General features: G+C 42.5%; 2 protein-coding genes across 3 annotated transcripts; both read right to left on the reverse strand.

Moving 5' to 3' along the window:
* Positions 1-1,244: 1,244 nt before the first annotated feature.
* cept1b (choline/ethanolamine phosphotransferase 1b) lies at positions 1,245-8,483 on the reverse strand. 2 transcript variants are annotated; one of them, XM_079342179.1, is made up of 10 exons: positions 8,334-8,483; positions 7,197-7,497; positions 6,208-6,382; positions 5,453-5,600; positions 5,210-5,351; positions 3,325-3,409; positions 2,978-3,109; positions 2,266-2,424; positions 2,030-2,155; positions 1,245-1,565 (listed from the first exon to the last, which is right to left on the reverse strand). In XM_079342179.1, exons 2-10 carry the CDS (start codon positions 7,388-7,390, stop codon positions 1,443-1,445), a joined length of 1,284 nt encoding a protein of 427 aa, XP_079198305.1. In that variant the 5' UTR covers positions 7,391-7,497; positions 8,334-8,483; the 3' UTR covers positions 1,245-1,442. The 2 variants fall into 2 exon arrangements, with proteins under 2 accessions (XP_079198305.1, XP_079198306.1); XM_079342180.1 differs by lacking the exon at positions 8,334-8,483 and adding an exon at positions 8,228-8,307.
* A 1,400-nt stretch (positions 8,484-9,883) lies between these two features.
* Positions 9,884-12,241, reverse strand: pth4 (parathyroid hormone 4). The gene is made up of 3 exons (XM_079342502.1): positions 11,904-12,241; positions 10,704-10,792; positions 9,884-10,309 (listed from the first exon to the last, which is right to left on the reverse strand). The coding sequence occupies exons 2-3, from the start codon at positions 10,787-10,789 to the stop codon at positions 10,048-10,050; spliced, it is 348 nt and encodes a 115-aa protein (XP_079198628.1). The 5' UTR covers positions 10,790-10,792; positions 11,904-12,241; the 3' UTR covers positions 9,884-10,047.
* Positions 12,242-18,717: the final 6,476 nt, after the last annotated feature.

Below are 18,717 nucleotides of genomic sequence, written 5' to 3' on the forward strand. Positions count from 1 at the left end.
TCCACAGGTCGCCCACTTGTGAGGACCGCAGCCTCTGTACATGAGGTGCACGCACGAACCACGAGGCTACCGCCGCTGTGACGTCGACTTTTAAAAAAAAAGATGATTTTTAAAGAGAGGACAGGTGCAGGTTGGTTTGAAATGTCTCGAGTTGTTAAAGTCAATAAATCCCATAAAAACACAAAAAAAACACAAACAAAGGAACTTCATCATGTTAAGAAGTGACGCCTCTTATATTGTTGAAAACTAATCGACCACCAGGCCGACTTTCTGTTTTCATAGGATTTATTGACGTTAAATAAAAACAACACGACGTGAAGTAAAAGAGGGAGCGAGGAGGATGTGAAACTAAAAACACAGACGGAGAGAAACCAGCTCACAGCTGCTCCACTTTAAAACAATCGTTTCCCAGTGACTGTAAAATGTGACGCCTGAACCTTCGAGCTGCAGCGGGAGGGTCGGACCCTTCGAGTTTTCGACGGCGTCCTAACTTGTGAGAATGTCTTTTCCTTTTTTGTGCGCGTCGTGTCTTATTTACAAAAAAAATAAAGTGTCAAGGCAACAAAACCGTCCTTTGAGCGCCGACCGACCCGACTCATTTCATAATGTGAACCTCATTACAGAGGACAATAAATAAACCCGATCCCCAAAAAGACTGAAGGAACCCGAAACCGACGTAACAAACGTTAACGGAGCGCGACAAGCAGAGAAAAAAAAATAAAAAATCGGCAGCTTTTTTTTTTTCAGTCTTTTTTTTTTTTCAGTCTTTTTTTTTTTTTTCTCCCGATGACGACATTCAGATATATGACGAATAACGATTACATCGTGTTTCCTCCTCAACCACGAGCTGCTGACACTGGAGCGAAACGTGCTCGAGTCATTTTAAAACAAGAAAAACATAAAAAGGACAAGTTCTATAAAGGAGTCCGAGCAGGATAAGCACACACACACACACACACACGCACACACGCACACACACACACACACACACAGTGACAGTTTTGATATTTACAATAGCAAAAAGGTAAAGTTATGCAAATATTACAAAAATTATAATCATGTAAGCAAAGAGTTTGATTGGTTTCCTATACATGTTCTTTGCGACAGTTAAAACCTTCGACCGTCTCAGACTGAGTAGCACCTGCACTCTCCGGAAACGTCCGCTCTGCGCGTGACCGCCACGCCGCCAGAAGGTTTCTTATTAACGGGCAAAAAAAAAAAAAAGGAAACAATGACAGTAATACTCCAGTATCTTAGTATATATTATTTGTCCTCACATTCAGTTGGCAGAAGCACATACTTTTACACCACGTTGTCGTCGCCGTCCTCTGCGTCTCTACGTGGATGAAGAAAAAACAAAACAGCGGGACGGGGAAGATGAGTGCGGCTAAACGGGGGAGGAGCGGGACAGAGTCAGTAATGGCCGCAGCGGGCGCGTGTCCTCAGTGAGGAGCCGAGCTGAGCACCGAACAAGGCTTGATTTTGAAAACGAAAATGTGAAGATGGCAGGCAATCTGGTTGCAAACACTGACGCAGTAACGCACCAAGTCGAAAAAGGAAATGATCTGCGGGAGAGAGAGAGAGGAGAGAGAGAGAGAGAGAGAGAGGAGAGAGAGAGAGAGAGAGAGAGAGAGAGAGAGGAGAGAGAACAACATGAGCTCCACCGTCTTCAAATTATGAGAGTTCATATTCAACACATCACTAAAGTCTGAATGAGAGAAAAAAAAAAGAGGAGAGAAGCGACACCCTGTTATTTTGATCGCCCCCTGGTGGCAGAATCTACATCCTGGTCTTTTATTGACAGACCTCTGATCGATATCTCGCCGGTCGTCTTTCCAAAAAGATAAAACCGGAAGAGGACGAATGCGGAATCATAAACCGAGAAGTTTCATAAAACCTCCGATCATCCTGAAGACGAACATCTCGTCACTTTGTTTTTTCATGCACAATATTTCAAAATAAAAGTGCTTCTACACAAACTAATGAAAGTTCACATATGATGACACTTTACAGGACGTTTTGATCTTACCAATGCGATCCACAGTACCAGGTACTCGTCAATAAAACTATTGAAATACTGATCCAGGAACAGTAGTCCTGGTCCCAGGAAGGCTAAATCGTGGAGATGCATCTCACTTTTCGTCATATGCGCGACCTGTGGACAGAAGACACGAACACGATTCAGAGGAGCTAATCTGACCTTTGACCCCTTCCACATCTCACCTCTTCTTCTGCTTCTCGTATTTGTACAAAGTTTTGACTTACGACTAATTTGTTGGTGATTTTGGCCGAGACGAAGCCAAACGCCAGGATGTAAAGACACGGATGTTTCTCGAAGAGCTGGACCGCAGACTTCTTGTAAATCATCATCGCCAGAATTATAACCGAACCGATGTGTAAGACGGGGGAGAGGACGCTGGTTCCCTGAGGACACAAGGACAAAGACGTCAGAGGACAACATGCTGCTGGTCATGATTAAAGCGAGACATTTTAAAGAACACAGGTGGAAGATAAAGAGAGCAGCTTAAATAATAAATAAGAAGAAAATCTGGAGATGATGTTGACGACTCTGAAGGAGGTCAAACTAATTTGGAGTTTTATTTTGGTAATTTGGAGACAGACGTGTTGGGACTGCTGAGCCTCTCGGGTCAGGTGTGTTTTCTCCGTGTGCAGGTTGTATTTTTTTTTTCCCCATCAGCGGCGTTAAAGGTCACTGACGCACATTTTGAAGAAGACCTTCCAGGGTGAAGATTTTCAGAAACTCAGTTTAAGAGTTTCCTGTGCAGACGAGGAAAACCGAGTTTTCCGGCTGGTGATTTGACGCCACCGTGCGACGTAAGACGTAACCAAAGCAGGGATGGCGTCGACGCTACTGTGTGGACTTTTTACATGCTCACACATTTACTCCTCCTCTGTGGCGTCCTCGTGTGACGTGCACTATGAGCTTCATTGAGCCTGATTAACTGGGGTTACTTACTGCTATTGTGGACCCGTTTTTGCCCACGCCTCCTGTGAAAATAACTCGGAAGTAATTGGTGCAGGAGAAGATGGCGCCTAAAAAAGTGCAGACGGCCGGAACCATTTTCATCTGGACGTTTAAGATCGGAATCTAAAAAGTGAGACGTTAAAAATCAGAGACATTTTAAAACAGAGAAATGCAACTTTTCTTAGTTATTGGTGAGAACACTCAGATTTACTAAAAGCCTCATAAATGTTAGAAAAACAAAAGATATTTCAGTTTTTATGATTCCGATGGTTAAAGCAAAACCACACAAACATTCAAAATCAGCTCAATCTGTGAGAATTAGAAACAATCACAATTACCAGTGACTGCCAAAAAGCTGATCCTCCCACGGCGGCCAGCAAATACATGATAATTATGAAGATTTGCACCTCAGTCACATCAATGCTGAGTGGGAGGAGAGAGAGAGAGAGAGCAGAGAGAGTGGACAAGTGAGGATTAGTGAGGACGACCGGCGCGCACACTCATCGCGCTGCCTGCTTCCACAACACGCCGACGTCTTCTTCTTCTGCAGGTTTTTTCATCAGCGTGCAGATTTAAAGTCAAGCTGAAGGTTTAACAGGGAATTAGCTGACTGAGTAAAATGTCTCTGGGTTGTTTTTTTCAGTCTACAGAAAAATCGCTGTGAATTTAACCCTGAACTCAACTCGCCATGAATAACGCAAAGTCGTCCTTCTGACACCTCTGTTTGTGTGTTGACAAAATAAAGAAGATAAACTGTGTAAAACAAAAACAAAAAAACACCAGGAGGTTATTCTGTTTCCATCCACTCTTCATGCTAAGCTAAACGTCCTTCAAAGAAGCTGATGAAGTCGTGAAAAATGAAGCTTGTGTGACGGAAGCTAAAACTCTGCTCAACTTCCCCTCTTGGATGTTTTTTTTTCATGTGCATGAGAAAGTTAGCGTTCCCTCTGACATGAGAAACAGAAAAGCAGAAGTCGATGCTGAACGCCTCTGAGACTTTTTTTTTTTCCTTACAAGTGACATTAAAATTTCAAATTTACTAAAATAAGAAAAACGGGTCAGGCAGTTTGCTAACTATCACTCTCCTCCAGCTGCAGCTTGCGATTGGCTGACAGGCTGTCGTGAACTTGATTGGTCAGTCATTGTGGAAGGAGGCAGCAGCAGCGAGCCATGCAGCAGCAGCAGCAGCAGCAGCAGCAGTCAGGAGGTTTACCATCACGTTCCAGAGAGACGGACCCACAGAGGCTGTGAGCGTCTGTAATCCTGCGAGACAGATCTGCACCTCTGTTATGTCAAATCTACACACAGAACACATTTACTGAGGCCGTAAAATCTACACTGTGGGCCGTCAAGAAAGTTCACAGGATGAGGTTGTTTTTTTTTTCTACATCTAACGTCTCAAGTTTGGCTTTCTTTGGCGCCCCCGTGTGGCAGGAAGTGATAACTGCAGGTGTGTTTAAGGACATCGCAGGGACATCGAGGGTTACAGCTCCACATGTGAACGGAGAAAGAGTTTGTTTACCGTTTGTGCTCGGCAGAGAGACTGACCCCAGCTGTGGGAGGAGGGGGGGGCGGGGCTTAGTTATTCGCACATCACGTAGGTGTGAAGAAGATGTGCCTGCACACGACCTCAAATGCCGCAGAAGCGCTGTAATAATCACAACGTGTCAGCTCAAGAAGACGTCTGGAGTTAAGAGCGAGCGAGCCGGCGTATCGTCTCTCTGAAGCCGACTCGACGCCCAGTTTGTAATCTTGATAAGCGAGTCACTGAACCAATCACGTTCAAGTTAAAATCAGACAACGACTCGTGCTGTCAATCGATACAAAACTAATCAAATGATTTCCTGGCTTGTAATTAATTAATCGCTTGTATCAGTGAAGTGAGAAGGATTTAATTACAGGTCTGTTTTCACCTGGTTTGTAAAATCTTCTTCTTCTTCTGTGGTTTATATAGATGCAGTATCCATGGAGAACTGAACAACACTTTTTAAACTTTTATAGCTAATGCTCATTTTTCCACTTCCTGTCCCCTTCAAGCGTCCAACATTTTAAAACTGGTTTTTCACGTTATTTCAAGTGACGGTAACAATTCATTTCTCATCAAACGAACACGTCATTTTAAAGACAGAATTATGACAAAATGTGTTTAGAAGTTTTGGATCATGTAACTCAGACCTGCACAGATAAACACTGAGGGGGGGGGGGGGGGGTTTGTTGACTCACATGCCGAAGCGCAGAGTTCCTGACACGTATGTTTGCCAGTGGGCGCAGTAGAACATGAACATCCCGGCGAAGCAGCAGAAGAACATCCAGTCTGGGTTGGTTCCCATTTGAACGGCTATACTGGTTCCCAACACCACGAAGACTGCAGAGACAAACGAGAGAAACACAAGCGGGGATGAGAGACACGCAGTCCAAGAGGACTGTGCGTGCGTCCCCCCCTCCAAAAAAAAACAAAACACTGACCGGTGGAGAGGGAGTCACAGCCGTGGTCAAACAGCTCCCCCAGTGGAGAGCTGCTGTTGGTGCGTCTGGCCTGCTTCCCGTCGATGGCGTCCAATGACTGGTAGATAAACAGACCCACAGCACACAGCAGGTACGCCCAGAGAGGAGCCTGCAGAAAAACACAAAACAAAATCAGAAACATGACGCTCAAAAGGACGCAGCAGCAGGTTCAGAGCAGCTAGCTATGATCGTAACCGCGCGTTAGCGCTTAACGCTACGAGTTAGCCGGCGTCTGCTGAGGCTACGAGGAAGAGGACGGAAGAAGCTAAGAAGAGTAAAAGAGATTGACCGAGCAAGAAGCAGCTATTATTCATAGTGTCATCGTCGTCTCACGTAAAGCAGCTTCACCGGGTGTCGTCTATCTAACCCAAGTTACGCCTTAAACTCGCGTACAAATAAATAAATCCATCTCACGCCAAAAGTCGTCTCTACAGCCGGGTGAAGACTTCAGAGAATCTGGCGACGTGACTCGTGAACCTCGTCAGTCCAGAGGTGTCTGTTTGTTTGGCCATCTCTCTGCTGTTTAACTAACACAGGTCGTCTGTGACGGGGACGCACTGCAGTTACACTCTGCGACCTTTGGTGGGCGCCAAAGTGCACCAAACCAAATTCTTCGATATTGATGCTTTAAAGACCTGTTTTGGTTTTATTGATTCAAGCTTTGTTACTTCATAAAAAAACGACAGTTTATCAGCGCTAACAGTTCAGTGACTCGCCTGTTCGGTGGCGGTGGGGCAGTAGTAGACGAGCACGAGGGTGGTGAAGACGTTGGTGGCGAGGCCGATGATGGTGATGAGGTTCGGGGCGATCCAGGAGGGGACTCGTCCCACCAACCACTCCCAGTAGCGCTGCATCAGAGGCTCCAGCAGAGAGCGGCCAGCACTGCTGTACCTGCAGAGACAGGACGAGCTGGTGAGGACAGGACGGGAGGAGGGATTTACCTGTGACCCACAGTGAGACCTGAAACCGTCAGGACCGGGAACCAGTCCGTCCTGTCGATCTGGAAAGACGGGACATGTGTGCAGAGGGACTTTGGACGGAGAAAGAATAGATTTCTGCTCCATCTCAACTGAAAACTCAGATTTTTTCGGACTTTATGATGCAGATTGAAAGTAGCCTGAGGGGGAACAAGACACATCTGCTGAGCCCATACTTTGCTTCTTTATCCGACTTGTGTTTCAGTGAGATAAAACAAAAAAGGAGTTGTTGTTTCCTTCCTTCAGGAATTAGTGATTTGAGCGGAGCAGCTCTGGGCAGCTTTCAGCGAGGAGGAGGAAAAAGCAACAAACACAGTTCTTGTTTGCTAAGTAATGCGGCTACAGGGTCGAGGCCTCCACCATTGAGATACAAAGATGTTCTTCCAACCAAAGTCTGTAATTATCAATAGACAAAGCCTGGGTGACGTCAGCCATCTGTTCCTGCAGGGGGGCCCTGGAGGATCATCAGCAGCAGCCGTCATGCTGGAAATGCTGCCTCAACCTGACGACAGGCTGAGTTTGAGCTGTAAACATTTTAATCTCTGCGGTAAAAATGGGCATTTTTGGCTGTGCTGTGTATTTGCATTTTGGGGCTCTTGGTGCCAGCCTCAAGTGGACACTTGGCAAACTGCAGGATTTTCAGATTTGATGAAGAATATAACTGAAAAAGTAGGAAATCTTCTCGATGACTCGTATGTCGAAGTCAGAGGAGCAGGTGTCACTGTTACCTGTGCTCCTCGAGTCTCTTGAGCTGGTGTCGGGACAGGGGGGGTGAGGGCAGCTCGATAAGCCTGCGGAGCACTCCGGGGGCCAGCCAGCAGGCCGCCTCCATGCCCATGCCCTGCCCGGGTTCCTTCTCCCGGCCAAGGCTTCGGCGAGAACGCAGGCCCCCCCCTTGCTGCTGCTGCCCCGTCGCACTCATGGAGCCCTGCTGCCTGCTGGTCTGGTCCCCGATGGGTCTGGCTCTGGCTCTGCCACTGTCCTGCCGGAGGGGCTAGAGATCCACAATGGGGCTGGAGGAGGAAACACCTGGAGAGAGAAAAACAATTATTTCATATAAATAAATACAGTTTCACAAATTTTAACACGTGTAGATAAATCTGCATGTGATGTTGTTTAATGTTTAATAATCATGATCTCGCGATAACAACCAAAATAATCGAGATCTGGATTCATGCACCCGCTTCTTTAAAACAAGTGGAGACCTGAACTGGTCTGAAAGTGTCACTAAACCTGTCACAGATATTAATCAGTTTGCAGGACTGATTGCATCAAGAGTTTTTACTGTGACAAGCATAAATAACAAACATACATGAAAAACAAACAAACATGACATTTTAAAATAAAACAAATCAAACAACACGTGTGACAGACCCTCTCATCATGTATCCGGGCTGCTAACATCTCCCATTGTGACTGTCAGCGACACATGAGCCACTGACAACAAACAAACACACAAACAAACTGTTCCCTCGGATCGGCTAACGCTGCCTAGCATAGCTGCTAACTAGCTAAACATCAGTATTGCTGATGTTGGAGATTAGCCTTAGCTTGTTGTAACGTCCGGAAGAGTCGTGTCAGCATAATTATTTACAGAGAATATCTCTCTGCTGGCTTAAAATCACTCCAGCACACACACATGTTCTTAAATAGTTCTGACTTTTTTAGAGATGTTGATTAAAATCAGACCGAACTGTTGACACGTCAAGTGAAGATCGCGGCTAGCCTGACGTGCTAATCCAGCTAGCTCGCTGCTGACCTGGCCGATTAAAGGACGAGATCCGCGGGTAGTCCCTAAGGGGGGCGGGGGCGGTGAGGGGCGCTTCAAGTCGACAGACAGGACCCCACTGTGTGCGCTGACTTACCCTGTCTGACTGACTTTAAGTACCGGAACGACGTTCAGCAGCTGCAGGTGGAAACACCTCGACCGGTGTCACAGTCAGCGAGCTAAGTTCACGTTAGCTGATACGGAAGTATCGCGATGCTGCTGTCACGTTTGTGCATGTTATTTCTCTGCCCTCAGTTTGATCTTGGAGGCAGGGAAACGCCTTCCTTCGTCTTTTGAATATTTGGGAATGCTTTTTTTTTTTATTATTTTTTTTTTTTTACATTTTTGGGATTATTCTTAATTTACCTCTCTTTCACATGTTATGTCTTATTTATGTATTTTATTTATGTCTTATTTATGTCTTTGTTATGTCTTATTTCATGTCTTATTTAGTCTTTTATTGCCTGTTTATATTTGTAGTTAATTGTTATTATTTAATGTTTACATTGTACAGAGAGAGCATAGTCTACCGAAGTTAAATTCCTTTTTTAAGTTAAATTCTTCTATTGAACAATTCAATTACAATTAAGGAACGATTATTTAGTTTTTGTTTTTTTTGCCCTCATATTTCACTGACATGGTCTCTACTGTAAATATGCTCAACTATCTAAACTGGGATATTTTTTCTAATTAATAAGTGCATATCTGATGAATTATTTTGTGGTTATTTATTTAATATTTTTGGACTGATTCGCTTGAAATGAAAACAGCACATTCGTTTTTGAAAGAGAAATTAACTTCTCAAACAAAAAATAAAGAACTTTTATTTCTTGCAAACATTTTTCCCGCAGTGTTTAAATTTGACTTCTTTTTGTTTGCTGGTTGGACGTGTCATCACTTGACTCTGCCCTGGAAATAATAAAAATAAACAACATTACCAGTCCTCAAAAGGCAGCTTTAACTCTGGTTGGAAAATTATTCTTAAGAGTAAATATCTGAAGACTACGGAGCCCCTGAAGTCCTGAAAAGAAAAAGAAAAAAATCTTTTATGAATGCAGAACTTAACTTAAACCGGTGAGCACAACATGATAACTTATTGGAACAAGATCTAATCTTGTGCTCAAGTTGAAAGGGAAAAAGACTTCCGGGCACTTTTTTAGTGTGCGTGAAAATAATCTCTCGACAAAAGTAACATGAGATAATGGCATAAAACATTTGCATACCCTGTCTGTATTTGTATTGTGTCTGATTTTGTTGCTGATGTTTTGCATGTAACCTCTCAACACTTCACGCTATCAGCTGCTCAAACAGAGAAGATGAATCAGCATACAGCTCTCACCAATGCCTAATTCAAAGTGCTTTATTGGCATGACAATTCAAAATCAACATTTCCAGAGCATCAAGTTCAACATGTCCAAATATAAAGACAGTACACAAGAACAACAGACATTCAGATTTCAGTCAACATTTCAGTAATTATGTTTCTGTGTCTTTTATTTACAATTCTGGAAAAAAAAATGAGTTCCCACATGTTCTAAAATATTTGTATTTATTTATGTCCACTGTCCGGCCCTCGACGTCAGTGTAACGTGAAGACAAACAGTGTTTCTGTGTCTCCACCTTCATGCTGCTGAAAACCATTTCTACCTGCTGCAGTGAGAGAGTGAGAAGGAGCTGGACAGATGTCTGGGCAGAGTGGAGGTTGTTGTGGTTGTGCCTTCTGCATTTTATTGTTGAAATAAAAAACAATAAATCTTTATTTTTTTTATGTGCATGTACAGTGCACGTCATGTTTGTGCATCAGTGTGGTGTCAGGGCTCTCTGTCGGGCAGCTGGGTCAGGTAGGGATTGTAAAAGAAGTCTCTCAGGAGGCTCTGGACCCGGCTGGGTTGGGGGCTCTCTGCAGCAGGATTCACGGGCAGGTTCAGGGACTTCGAGGGGTTGAACGAGGCCGATCGGGTCTGAGCTGTGTGGAGACCCTCGATGGCGCTGGACAGCCAGATGAGTCTCTTAAGACTCTGGATGTTTTGGCTGCGGTCGTGCATCAGCTGGTGTTCGGTCACAGCTCGACGACTGCAGAGAGAGCAGAGAGAGCAGAGAGGTTATTTCTGGTAATTTGCACTGGGCTGTCGTTGCATTCTGATTGGTTGATTTTATTTTATTACCGTGTCATGCATGAACAATGTGCCCAGCTCAAAATGGGATTAAAAGACAAAAGAGCAGGAAACTAAAAGTAGACACTGAACACCGAATCATCCCATCCTGTCGCTGTGTTCTTAACTCATCATTAAAGGAACAATACGAAAAAAAAAACAGATTCATTCTCAACTTTTCCTAAATCACATCGTTCACACAGGATTCATTCCCCCGGGATGTTAAGGAGGACACTGCTACATTTATAAAATCACTCCACTTGAATCTCTCAAAGCGATGCAGTTTGCACTCGTGTGTGAAAACGTCAGCTCACCTCTTGTTCTGTTCACACTGTCCGGATGTGGAGACGATAAGAAGCATGACAGCGAGCCACTGCGCAGGTCTGTGAGACGTCTGCATGTTCTGAAACAGCAGCAGCACCAAGCACTCGCATCAACACTCACAACAGATGCAGAAGATGGAGCAAAGTTTCTTTCAGCCACACTGACGGATCTGAACAACATGTCGATTTATTTACCACTTGTTACATTTATGACTTTAATTACAGATGAAGACGTTCAATAAATCACCAGAAAAATAAAGTCAAGTCAGGAAAATGAAAGCAATAAAAGATATAAAACAAAGATGTTTCATGTCTGAGTGAAACCTGAAAGCATCAGCAGAGGAATTGAAAGAAATAAAAAAAAAGTAAAAACAGAAGCACGACTCAGACGGATTAAAGAAATCCCAAAGTGAGGCATAATGTCAGGAAACGAATACGTCCCTGACTCTCATGTTTCAGCTCTTTATTAAAAAGGTTAAAGTTCTTCTGATCTCTCGTCTTGAACAGAGACGTACGAAGGGTTCATCGACAAGTTTGAAGCTCGACCAAAAAGGCAGCTGGACCGGTGGAAGATGTTGAAGACGTTTCACCTCCGAAAAGCTTCTTCAGATCTGACGGATCGTTTGGAGGAGGAGGAGGTGAAACGTCTTAGTTTCCTTTGGATCGAGCTTTGAACGTGTCACGACCCGGAGGACTGAGAGCCGACTCAGAACCAACAACCAGAACAAACGTCAAGTAAGGACGCTAAAGCAGCAGCGTTAACATCCCAGCAGTGTGTGTTTTAATCCCCTCCCTTAAAAATGCAAATAAAAGAAAAATATAAATGTGCTCATTTTCCTTTCCTGATTTATTTTTTTTCAATTTTAAAACAATTTTGAGATCTGAAGGACCAAAATTATAATTTCATTTAGTTTATATGTAGTTGAAGTTAGCTGTTAATCTTTGAATATACATAAAAAACACATCACATGGACTAATTAAATATTAGTTCCACTCTTAAAGGAAAATGTGTCATTACTGCTGTGTGAAAGCTTCATGTTGGAAGATAAATCTCATTTTTGTTGCAGACATATTTTTAAGAGAAAAAAAGAAGACAAGAAAACAATATACAAGAAAAAAAAGCAACAATTGGGATCAAAGTTTAAATAAATACAGAAAAGAAAAAACCTATTTGGTTTTAAAGGTACTCACATTGTCTCTGTTGTCGACACACAGCAGCTCCTCTGATGATCCGACACCGAAACTGACTTCAGGTTTCGACCTTTCAGGCCTTTTATAAAGCCCCTGACACACACACACACACACACACACACACACACACACACCTACACACACACACACACACACCTACACACACACCTCCCCGCTCAGCTTATTGAACCAGATTAATTCAAAGTTTGATTTGCTGATGAGACACGTCAGCAGCTTCGTCTCTCTGACGGCAGATTTTGTGTCTGCAGCAGGAAAATATGAAACAATTTTTTGGAGGGTTATTTACGTTAACACAATCCCAATCTGTTTCCTGCACCTCAGAGCAACAGAGAACAATGTTCACACACACACACACACACGTACACACACACACACACACATTCTTTACATAATCAGGTGCTTTAAAAAGGAGGATAAAATTCGATTGAGGGATTATCATCTTTCTATTTTCTGGTCTAATCCGCATCGTTTCTTTTGGAGAGATTCAAAGTGGAGTGAATAAAAAAAGGGTCTGATAGTTGTGTAGGTGTTAAGGCTGCAGACACACAAACACACACACACACACACACACACACACACACACAGGGATGAGTCACTTTGTACAAAATAAGCGTCAGCAAACTGTCCATCACTTCAGGTTTAAACTTTTCTCGCTCTCTGTGCAGTTAAGATGCTTGGCGCCTGGAGCCGCTCGCGCACAGCTCCCTGACATCACAACACTAATGAACACAAATGTACCGCAGTCTCCGGTTGCCACGGTGTCACCTCACTACCTGACAGTAATCCTGACGACACCTCACAGGGCGAGTTTCCCTCACACAGAAATGTGTGCTGCAGTCAGAGGCCCGTGGGCGGAGGAGCTTTAGTGATTTAGTCCATTAGAGAGTCTGAAGACAAAAGGAGACGGACAGAGAGGCAGGAAGGGGATGAAGGGAAAAAAGAGAGGAAGCCAATCAGCAGATTGAACTTGAGTTTGAACTCAGACCCTGGATCAATAACATTTTTCCTCCTCCAATCATTGATTTAATTTACAAAACTCTTTTTTTTTAACCGGAGAAAAAGCTCTCCAAGAAAAAACAATCTCAGGGAAGGAGAGAGAGTAGGGGAAGGACTTGTGCGAAAGGAGACGCAGGTTTAACCTGAATCAAACCGCACATCATAATCACGTCCTCGTGATATGCAGGTTTGACACGCGACAAACAAAAAGGCCGCTGGTGAACTGGAACAGTCTGCATCTCCTGTGTGAGCATGAAGGAAGGGTCAAGTCAAACTGGAAGCAGTAAGTATAGGATGTGGTAACTAATAGCCACCTAGCCTAGCCAACGTAACGCTGATGTATTGCACTTGTTTCTCTGATTGGCTGTGGGGCGTTCAGCTTTGTTTAAGTCAGCCTTTGGAGATTATAAAAAAAGGACAATCTGAAGATGACAGGCTGAGAGAGAGCTCCACAGGACTCTGTCCCTCTTCTCTCCTTTGTACCGCGGCCTGTGATGTGAAATCAATCAGACCGCCATCTTGAAGGACGTCTCAACTCCTGAGAGGCATCTGGAGAAAGTAATGGTGTTTCCTTTGTAGGAGAAATAAGAGATGTGCGTCACATGGTGGAAATAAACAAAGAATATATATATATATATATATATAGAGAGAGAGAGAGAGAGAGAGAGAGAGGCCTGTATGAAATATAAGCGATCAGAGACGCTGCTCGTCAACGAGTGAGGCGGGAAACTGCTCAGAGCCCGAGGTCATTTGTTTAAAGTCTTTAAACCAATGAAGATCTGACGTCGAGTTAGAAAAAGAAAGAAAGAAAGTGTTAAGTGGGTCAGATAAATTATACTGAAGGCTGCTAATCGAGTCTTTACTGATACTTTTGTTCTTTGATATATTACATTAGCAGAGCAGCCGAGTGTGTGAGTCAGAGTCGGGACAGTTGTCCAGCTAGAAGACAAAATAATTGGTTTATTAAACGGTCCGGGTTTGGTAGAAAGATCCCATAAGCTCAAACATACAAATCTAAGAGGAAAGTAAAACACAGGTCTAAAAGGCAGGAAGTCATTCAGGCTGGGACGAGGCAACGCTGGAGAAGACGCACGAGGCGGGAAACACGAGGAGCAGGATGTGGAAGACAGAGACAAGGGTAAGTAACAAAATAAAACAGGAAATGACCATGGTGAAAAAATAAGATTCAGAGGGATCGTCTGGATGAAGTCTCAGGGAACTGGCGAGGAGATGGCCTTTTTATTTTTTATACTTTACTGATCCCAGAGTGAAATTCTGCTTGGACTGTTACTGAGAGAGACGCTTCTCAAACACACACACACACACACACACACACACACATGCACCATCAATCATTCTGCCCCACCCTGTAGAACACCCTTATCTTGCACAAAAACCTCCATGATGGATGGACGACTCGGTGTAAAAAAAAAAAAAAAACTTCTTCACGCTCTGCAACAGCAAGAACACAACTAGCTAACTGTTTCCTCTTCCTTGCTAACACTCTGTTGTACTCGTTGCTCTCCACTGCTTTAGTTTCTCTGAAGAAAAAGATTTTACATCCAAGAAATGTGAAAATGTGTGAACTTGGACACAGACAATAATCGAGCAAACATGCTGCTCATGTTTTATTTTGTTGTTCCAGCTTCTCAAAATGATTCATAAATTGTTTTTTTTACAATTATACTCGCTCAGTTCTTTATGATAAATTACAAACAATGACTGTTGGATAATTACACATTGTGAAATTGTCACTTTGGTATATAGCTGCAGCAACATTTCTTAATCTTAATGAAGTTTAATAATAATCAATAATAAATTAGAAGCATTCAGAGATGTGGAGTAAGATCTATAAAAAAAAGAAATCAGGTCTGGTTCACAGCAGATTATGATAAACAGGTAGTGACAGGTAAATCTGTGGCTCTGCAGCAGGGGGTCCTTTGTAAGTTGTAATACAGCATATCACCACATGGTGGCAGTGTTGCACTGACTAACAGCATGCTGCAGAGGAAGAGGAAGTCTTGTGTTGTCACAGCTGGGGCTGCAAATCCAGGAGAAAAAAAAAACACTGAAATGTTCTGATATATAACATGAACTGTGAATACATTTGGAACTGTTGAACAGCGCCCCCTAGTGGAGGAAGTGTTTATGAAGGCTTTTACGAGGAGCTATTCTCCCCCTTTTTCTCCACCTTTTCACACAGTCCCCCTGTGGTATAAATTAATTATCTGTGCTTTAAAATATGAATCAAGCGGCAGAGGAGGTTTGTGACTCAACGCTCTTTTTTGGTGTGTGTGTGTCTCTTTAAATGCAATATGGCCGCCCTGGGTTTTCCCAGTAGACACGGCTCCTCTGTAAAATTGCGGACCTGCTCAAAAGTTTTGCTCTCGGCTGGGGGTGGAGTCAACGGGTAGAGATACCAGGGGAGGGGGAGTCCCACTGTGACATCACAAAGAGAGCAATTTGTTAATAGAGCATTTTTAATGTATAACTGGATTTTTCATAATATGTCCCCTTTGATACCAACAGTTATGAAAGATGAAGTCAATGTTGGAATTAAAGTAACTCCATGGAAACACATTTTAAGCAAAAGCGAATGTGCACTGAAACGCTTCATTTCATGGTTTATTTATAAGACATTTCTAAATTAATCACTGCTGCATTGATGTATAACCTGGATTTTACTGCTCTGGATGTTTAGCATTGAGGCTAACTTTAACAACCTTTATATATATATATAAATGCCGTGGTGTTAATCAGTTTGCAGCAGTGCATCATGGGCCATGAGATCATGCGGTCTGCAGTAATCAATTGAACCTCGTTATCATCCTCAGCTCTGGGACCAAAAATCACACGATAGCAGACTGCAAGGAAAATTATTTCTCCTTTCAACATGTGTTGGTAAAAAGCAGTTTCTATGGTAACGCAGCGATCTAAGATGTCCACCGTGTGAAGTGTGATTTCAGGGATTTTAATCGTGCACAGGAGCTTTCTGATGTTCAGAACCCCTTCCTGTCTTCTCTTCAATGTGAGTCAGTGATTTATTACATGTGTTAAAGGAAACACAACGGATGATCATTCATAACTACTTTGGCTTTAAAGTTTAAAGTGATTAGATCGTGAGGAGCAGCAGGTTGTCCCCACCGACAATCCAGACGAACCTAAGGGACATGATAACTGTCTGTGGTGGCTGACTGGAAGGTTGGGGGTTCGATCCCCAGGAGTCAAATGTCTAATGTGTCCTCGGGCAAGACACTTAACCTCACAAGTTATTCTGATGATCTCTTTCCACAGCCACCTCTACCATCAGTATGTAAGGTGTGACATGCAGTGTAAAAGCACTTTGAGTAGTCAGAAGTTGTTTTGGGTTTTATGGCCATTAAAGTTAAAAAAAAAATACTAAAGAGATCTATTATGAGAAATGAATCTTTCATCTCCAAGAAAACAAGCACCCGGATGCACTCAGTCCCTGAGAATAAAAAAAAAAAAAGCTTTGAAGTTGGGACTATGATTTCATATCGTCTTCAGTCGTCTTCAGTTACTGATGTGACTTTAATCTTCGGAACAGATTATTTTCTTGGCCATTTATTTGTAACATCATTACACCAGAGGAAATTTGAGGGTTTTTATTTCATATTTCTGTGTTCATTTTGACAGATTTACAACTTTCATTAAAAACATGTTCTCTTCTATGTTGCGTAACACTTTTTTTTTCCTTCTATTTTCTTGTTTTATAAGATTTTAATGCAAATGTACGACTTCAATATCGCAGAATTCGGATTAATTTCTTTAAATATTAACACCCTCCACCGACTCCCTATTTTTTCCTAAAATGGCTTTTACTCTAAAACCACCTTCAAACAAAAACTATAATGGTAAATGGACAAGAGTTTATAGAGCTTTTCTAATCTTCTGACTAGTCGAAGTGTTTTACACGAAAGGTCACACCTACACATTCACACCCTTGTCCTGCGTGTCTTGTCCGAGGACACGTTAAAGCAACGTCCAGTGCTGTAATGCTTTTACCTTTTTAACAAGACTACTTCCATAGGTCGTGTTAGTATCAACAAAGTGGTGGTAAAAGAAAAAAAACATCCCAGTGAGCAGCTTTGCCCCGTCATCACCCCCTCCTACGTTCTCAAAGAGCTCAGTACGGCTCAAGTACGAAAATGAAATCCCGTTTACAAATCTGTGCACACAGTTTACGATCCGTGCTCATGGATTTGTAAACTGTTCGCATTGGATTTTCAAAACAAACCTTTGCACACAGTTTCCAAACCTGTGCGCTAAGTTTGTGAAGCCATGCGTACAAACAGATTTGGTCACAGCTTTTCCCTTGTTTTATAACCTGAACCTTGCGGGCCTCAGTACGCCTTCCTCCAACTTCTTGCAGAAATGTGACTTGAAGTTTATAAAATTCAGCAGTAGCCTATATTCACACATTTTATTAGTCTTGATGTCAAAAAGAAAATCAGGAAACAAGAAAACATTTTCATACAGACGACTTAAAAATCACAAATTCACACTGATTTATTTCAAATTCCAATGGCTTTATTTTATGTATATAGATTTGTATATATTTATATATATTTATATATTATATATATATACTCATGTAACAACTTTTACTCAGTTGCTTGATTATCATCTTTTGTTCAGCTTAAGTTCAAACGACATGACACTAAGACCAAAGGCATTCCACACGATCATATCTTACAAAAGAGTAAAGAAAACAATATGAGTGTGTGTGCACTGTCCTGTCGTACAAACACACACACGTACATACATCAATGTACAGGTGTCGTGGTTCTGTTCGTAGAAAGAACTGAAAAAGAAAAAAAAAAGGGGGAATAAAAGACGGAGAGACGAGCAGACAGAGTGAGAGCGAGCGGGAGAGAAAGAGAGAAACCAAATGAACCTCTGGAGTCGAACTGGAGGATTCTGTTGCATAGATTGAAGCAAACAGGAGGAGGATGTTTGACAGAACGAGGGGGAAGGTGACGCACACACCGAGGAAACACAACGCAACCGAGGAAACACACACACACACACACACACACATACACACACATACACAGGGAAGAACAGGAAGTTTTATTTTGGCTCACAAACAAATCACTTCTGAGGCTAAGAATCTGCCAACCGGGACCAAAGATGCTGAGTTCATGTCCTCTGTGTTTTTGCAATGTGAAGGAAGTTATCTTCTTTAACTAAACGAGACAAAGAGCCGGCTGCTGAGCCATCAGCTCTGTGACTTCTGACAGAGCAGGGCTCGAGCTAAATGCTAACACCAGTAAGTTAACATAGTAAATGACTATTTCTAACATATTAATGTCCAGCAGGGATAATTAGTACCACGATTAATTGCAAATGTATATTCCCCATCGAGAACAAGGCTAATAACATGCTAACAATTGCCAATTTACCATGTTAAAATTGTTATTTATCATGTTAGATGATTAAATAACATAGTCAAATAAGTTTAATATGCTAGCATTTTCCAATTTACCAACCTCCAGAATTTAATGTAGCCCGTTATCTTTTTAATATCGGTCAATGTACCATGTCAACATCTCTAATTAGCCCTTTAACATGCTGCATCTGCAAATTTCTCCTCCGTTACGTGAATCTGCATGCTGACATATTTTATTATATTCCGTCCTAAATCTTATTTTAGGCTGTCGCCATGCTAAAAGCATTAGAGTGTTTTAACATATACCAATTTATCATGTTTACCTTCTAAACTTTCCCTGTTTATGTGCTAAAAGTTGGTCATTTATCATGCTAACTAGCTTAT

The sequence above is a fragment of the Symphodus melops genome (genome assembly GCF_947650265.1).
Source record: "Symphodus melops genome assembly, chromosome: 4".
NCBI lineage: Eukaryota > Metazoa > Chordata > Actinopteri > Labriformes > Labridae > Symphodus > Symphodus melops.

Coding starts and splice junctions, on each gene's coding strand:
- pth4 (XM_079342502.1), bottom strand. CDS start 10,789: ATGCAGACGTCTCACAGACCTGCGCAGTGGCTCGCTGTCATGCTTCTT. Junction 10,310..10,703: donor CAGTGTGAACAGAACAAGAG/GTGAGCTGACGT, acceptor CTCTCTCTGCAG/TCGTCGAGCTGTGACCGAAC.
- cept1b (XM_079342179.1), bottom strand. CDS start 7,390: ATGAGTGCGACGGGGCAGCAGCAGCAAGGGGGGGGCCTGCGTTCTCGC. Junction 5,601..6,207: donor GCCCCACCGCCACCGAACAG/GCGAGTCACTGA, acceptor GTTTTTCTGCAG/GCTCCTCTCTGGGCGTACCT. Junction 2,156..2,265: donor AAATCACCAACAAATTAGTC/GTAAGTCAAAAC, acceptor TTCTGTCCACAG/GTCGCGCATATGACGAAAAG.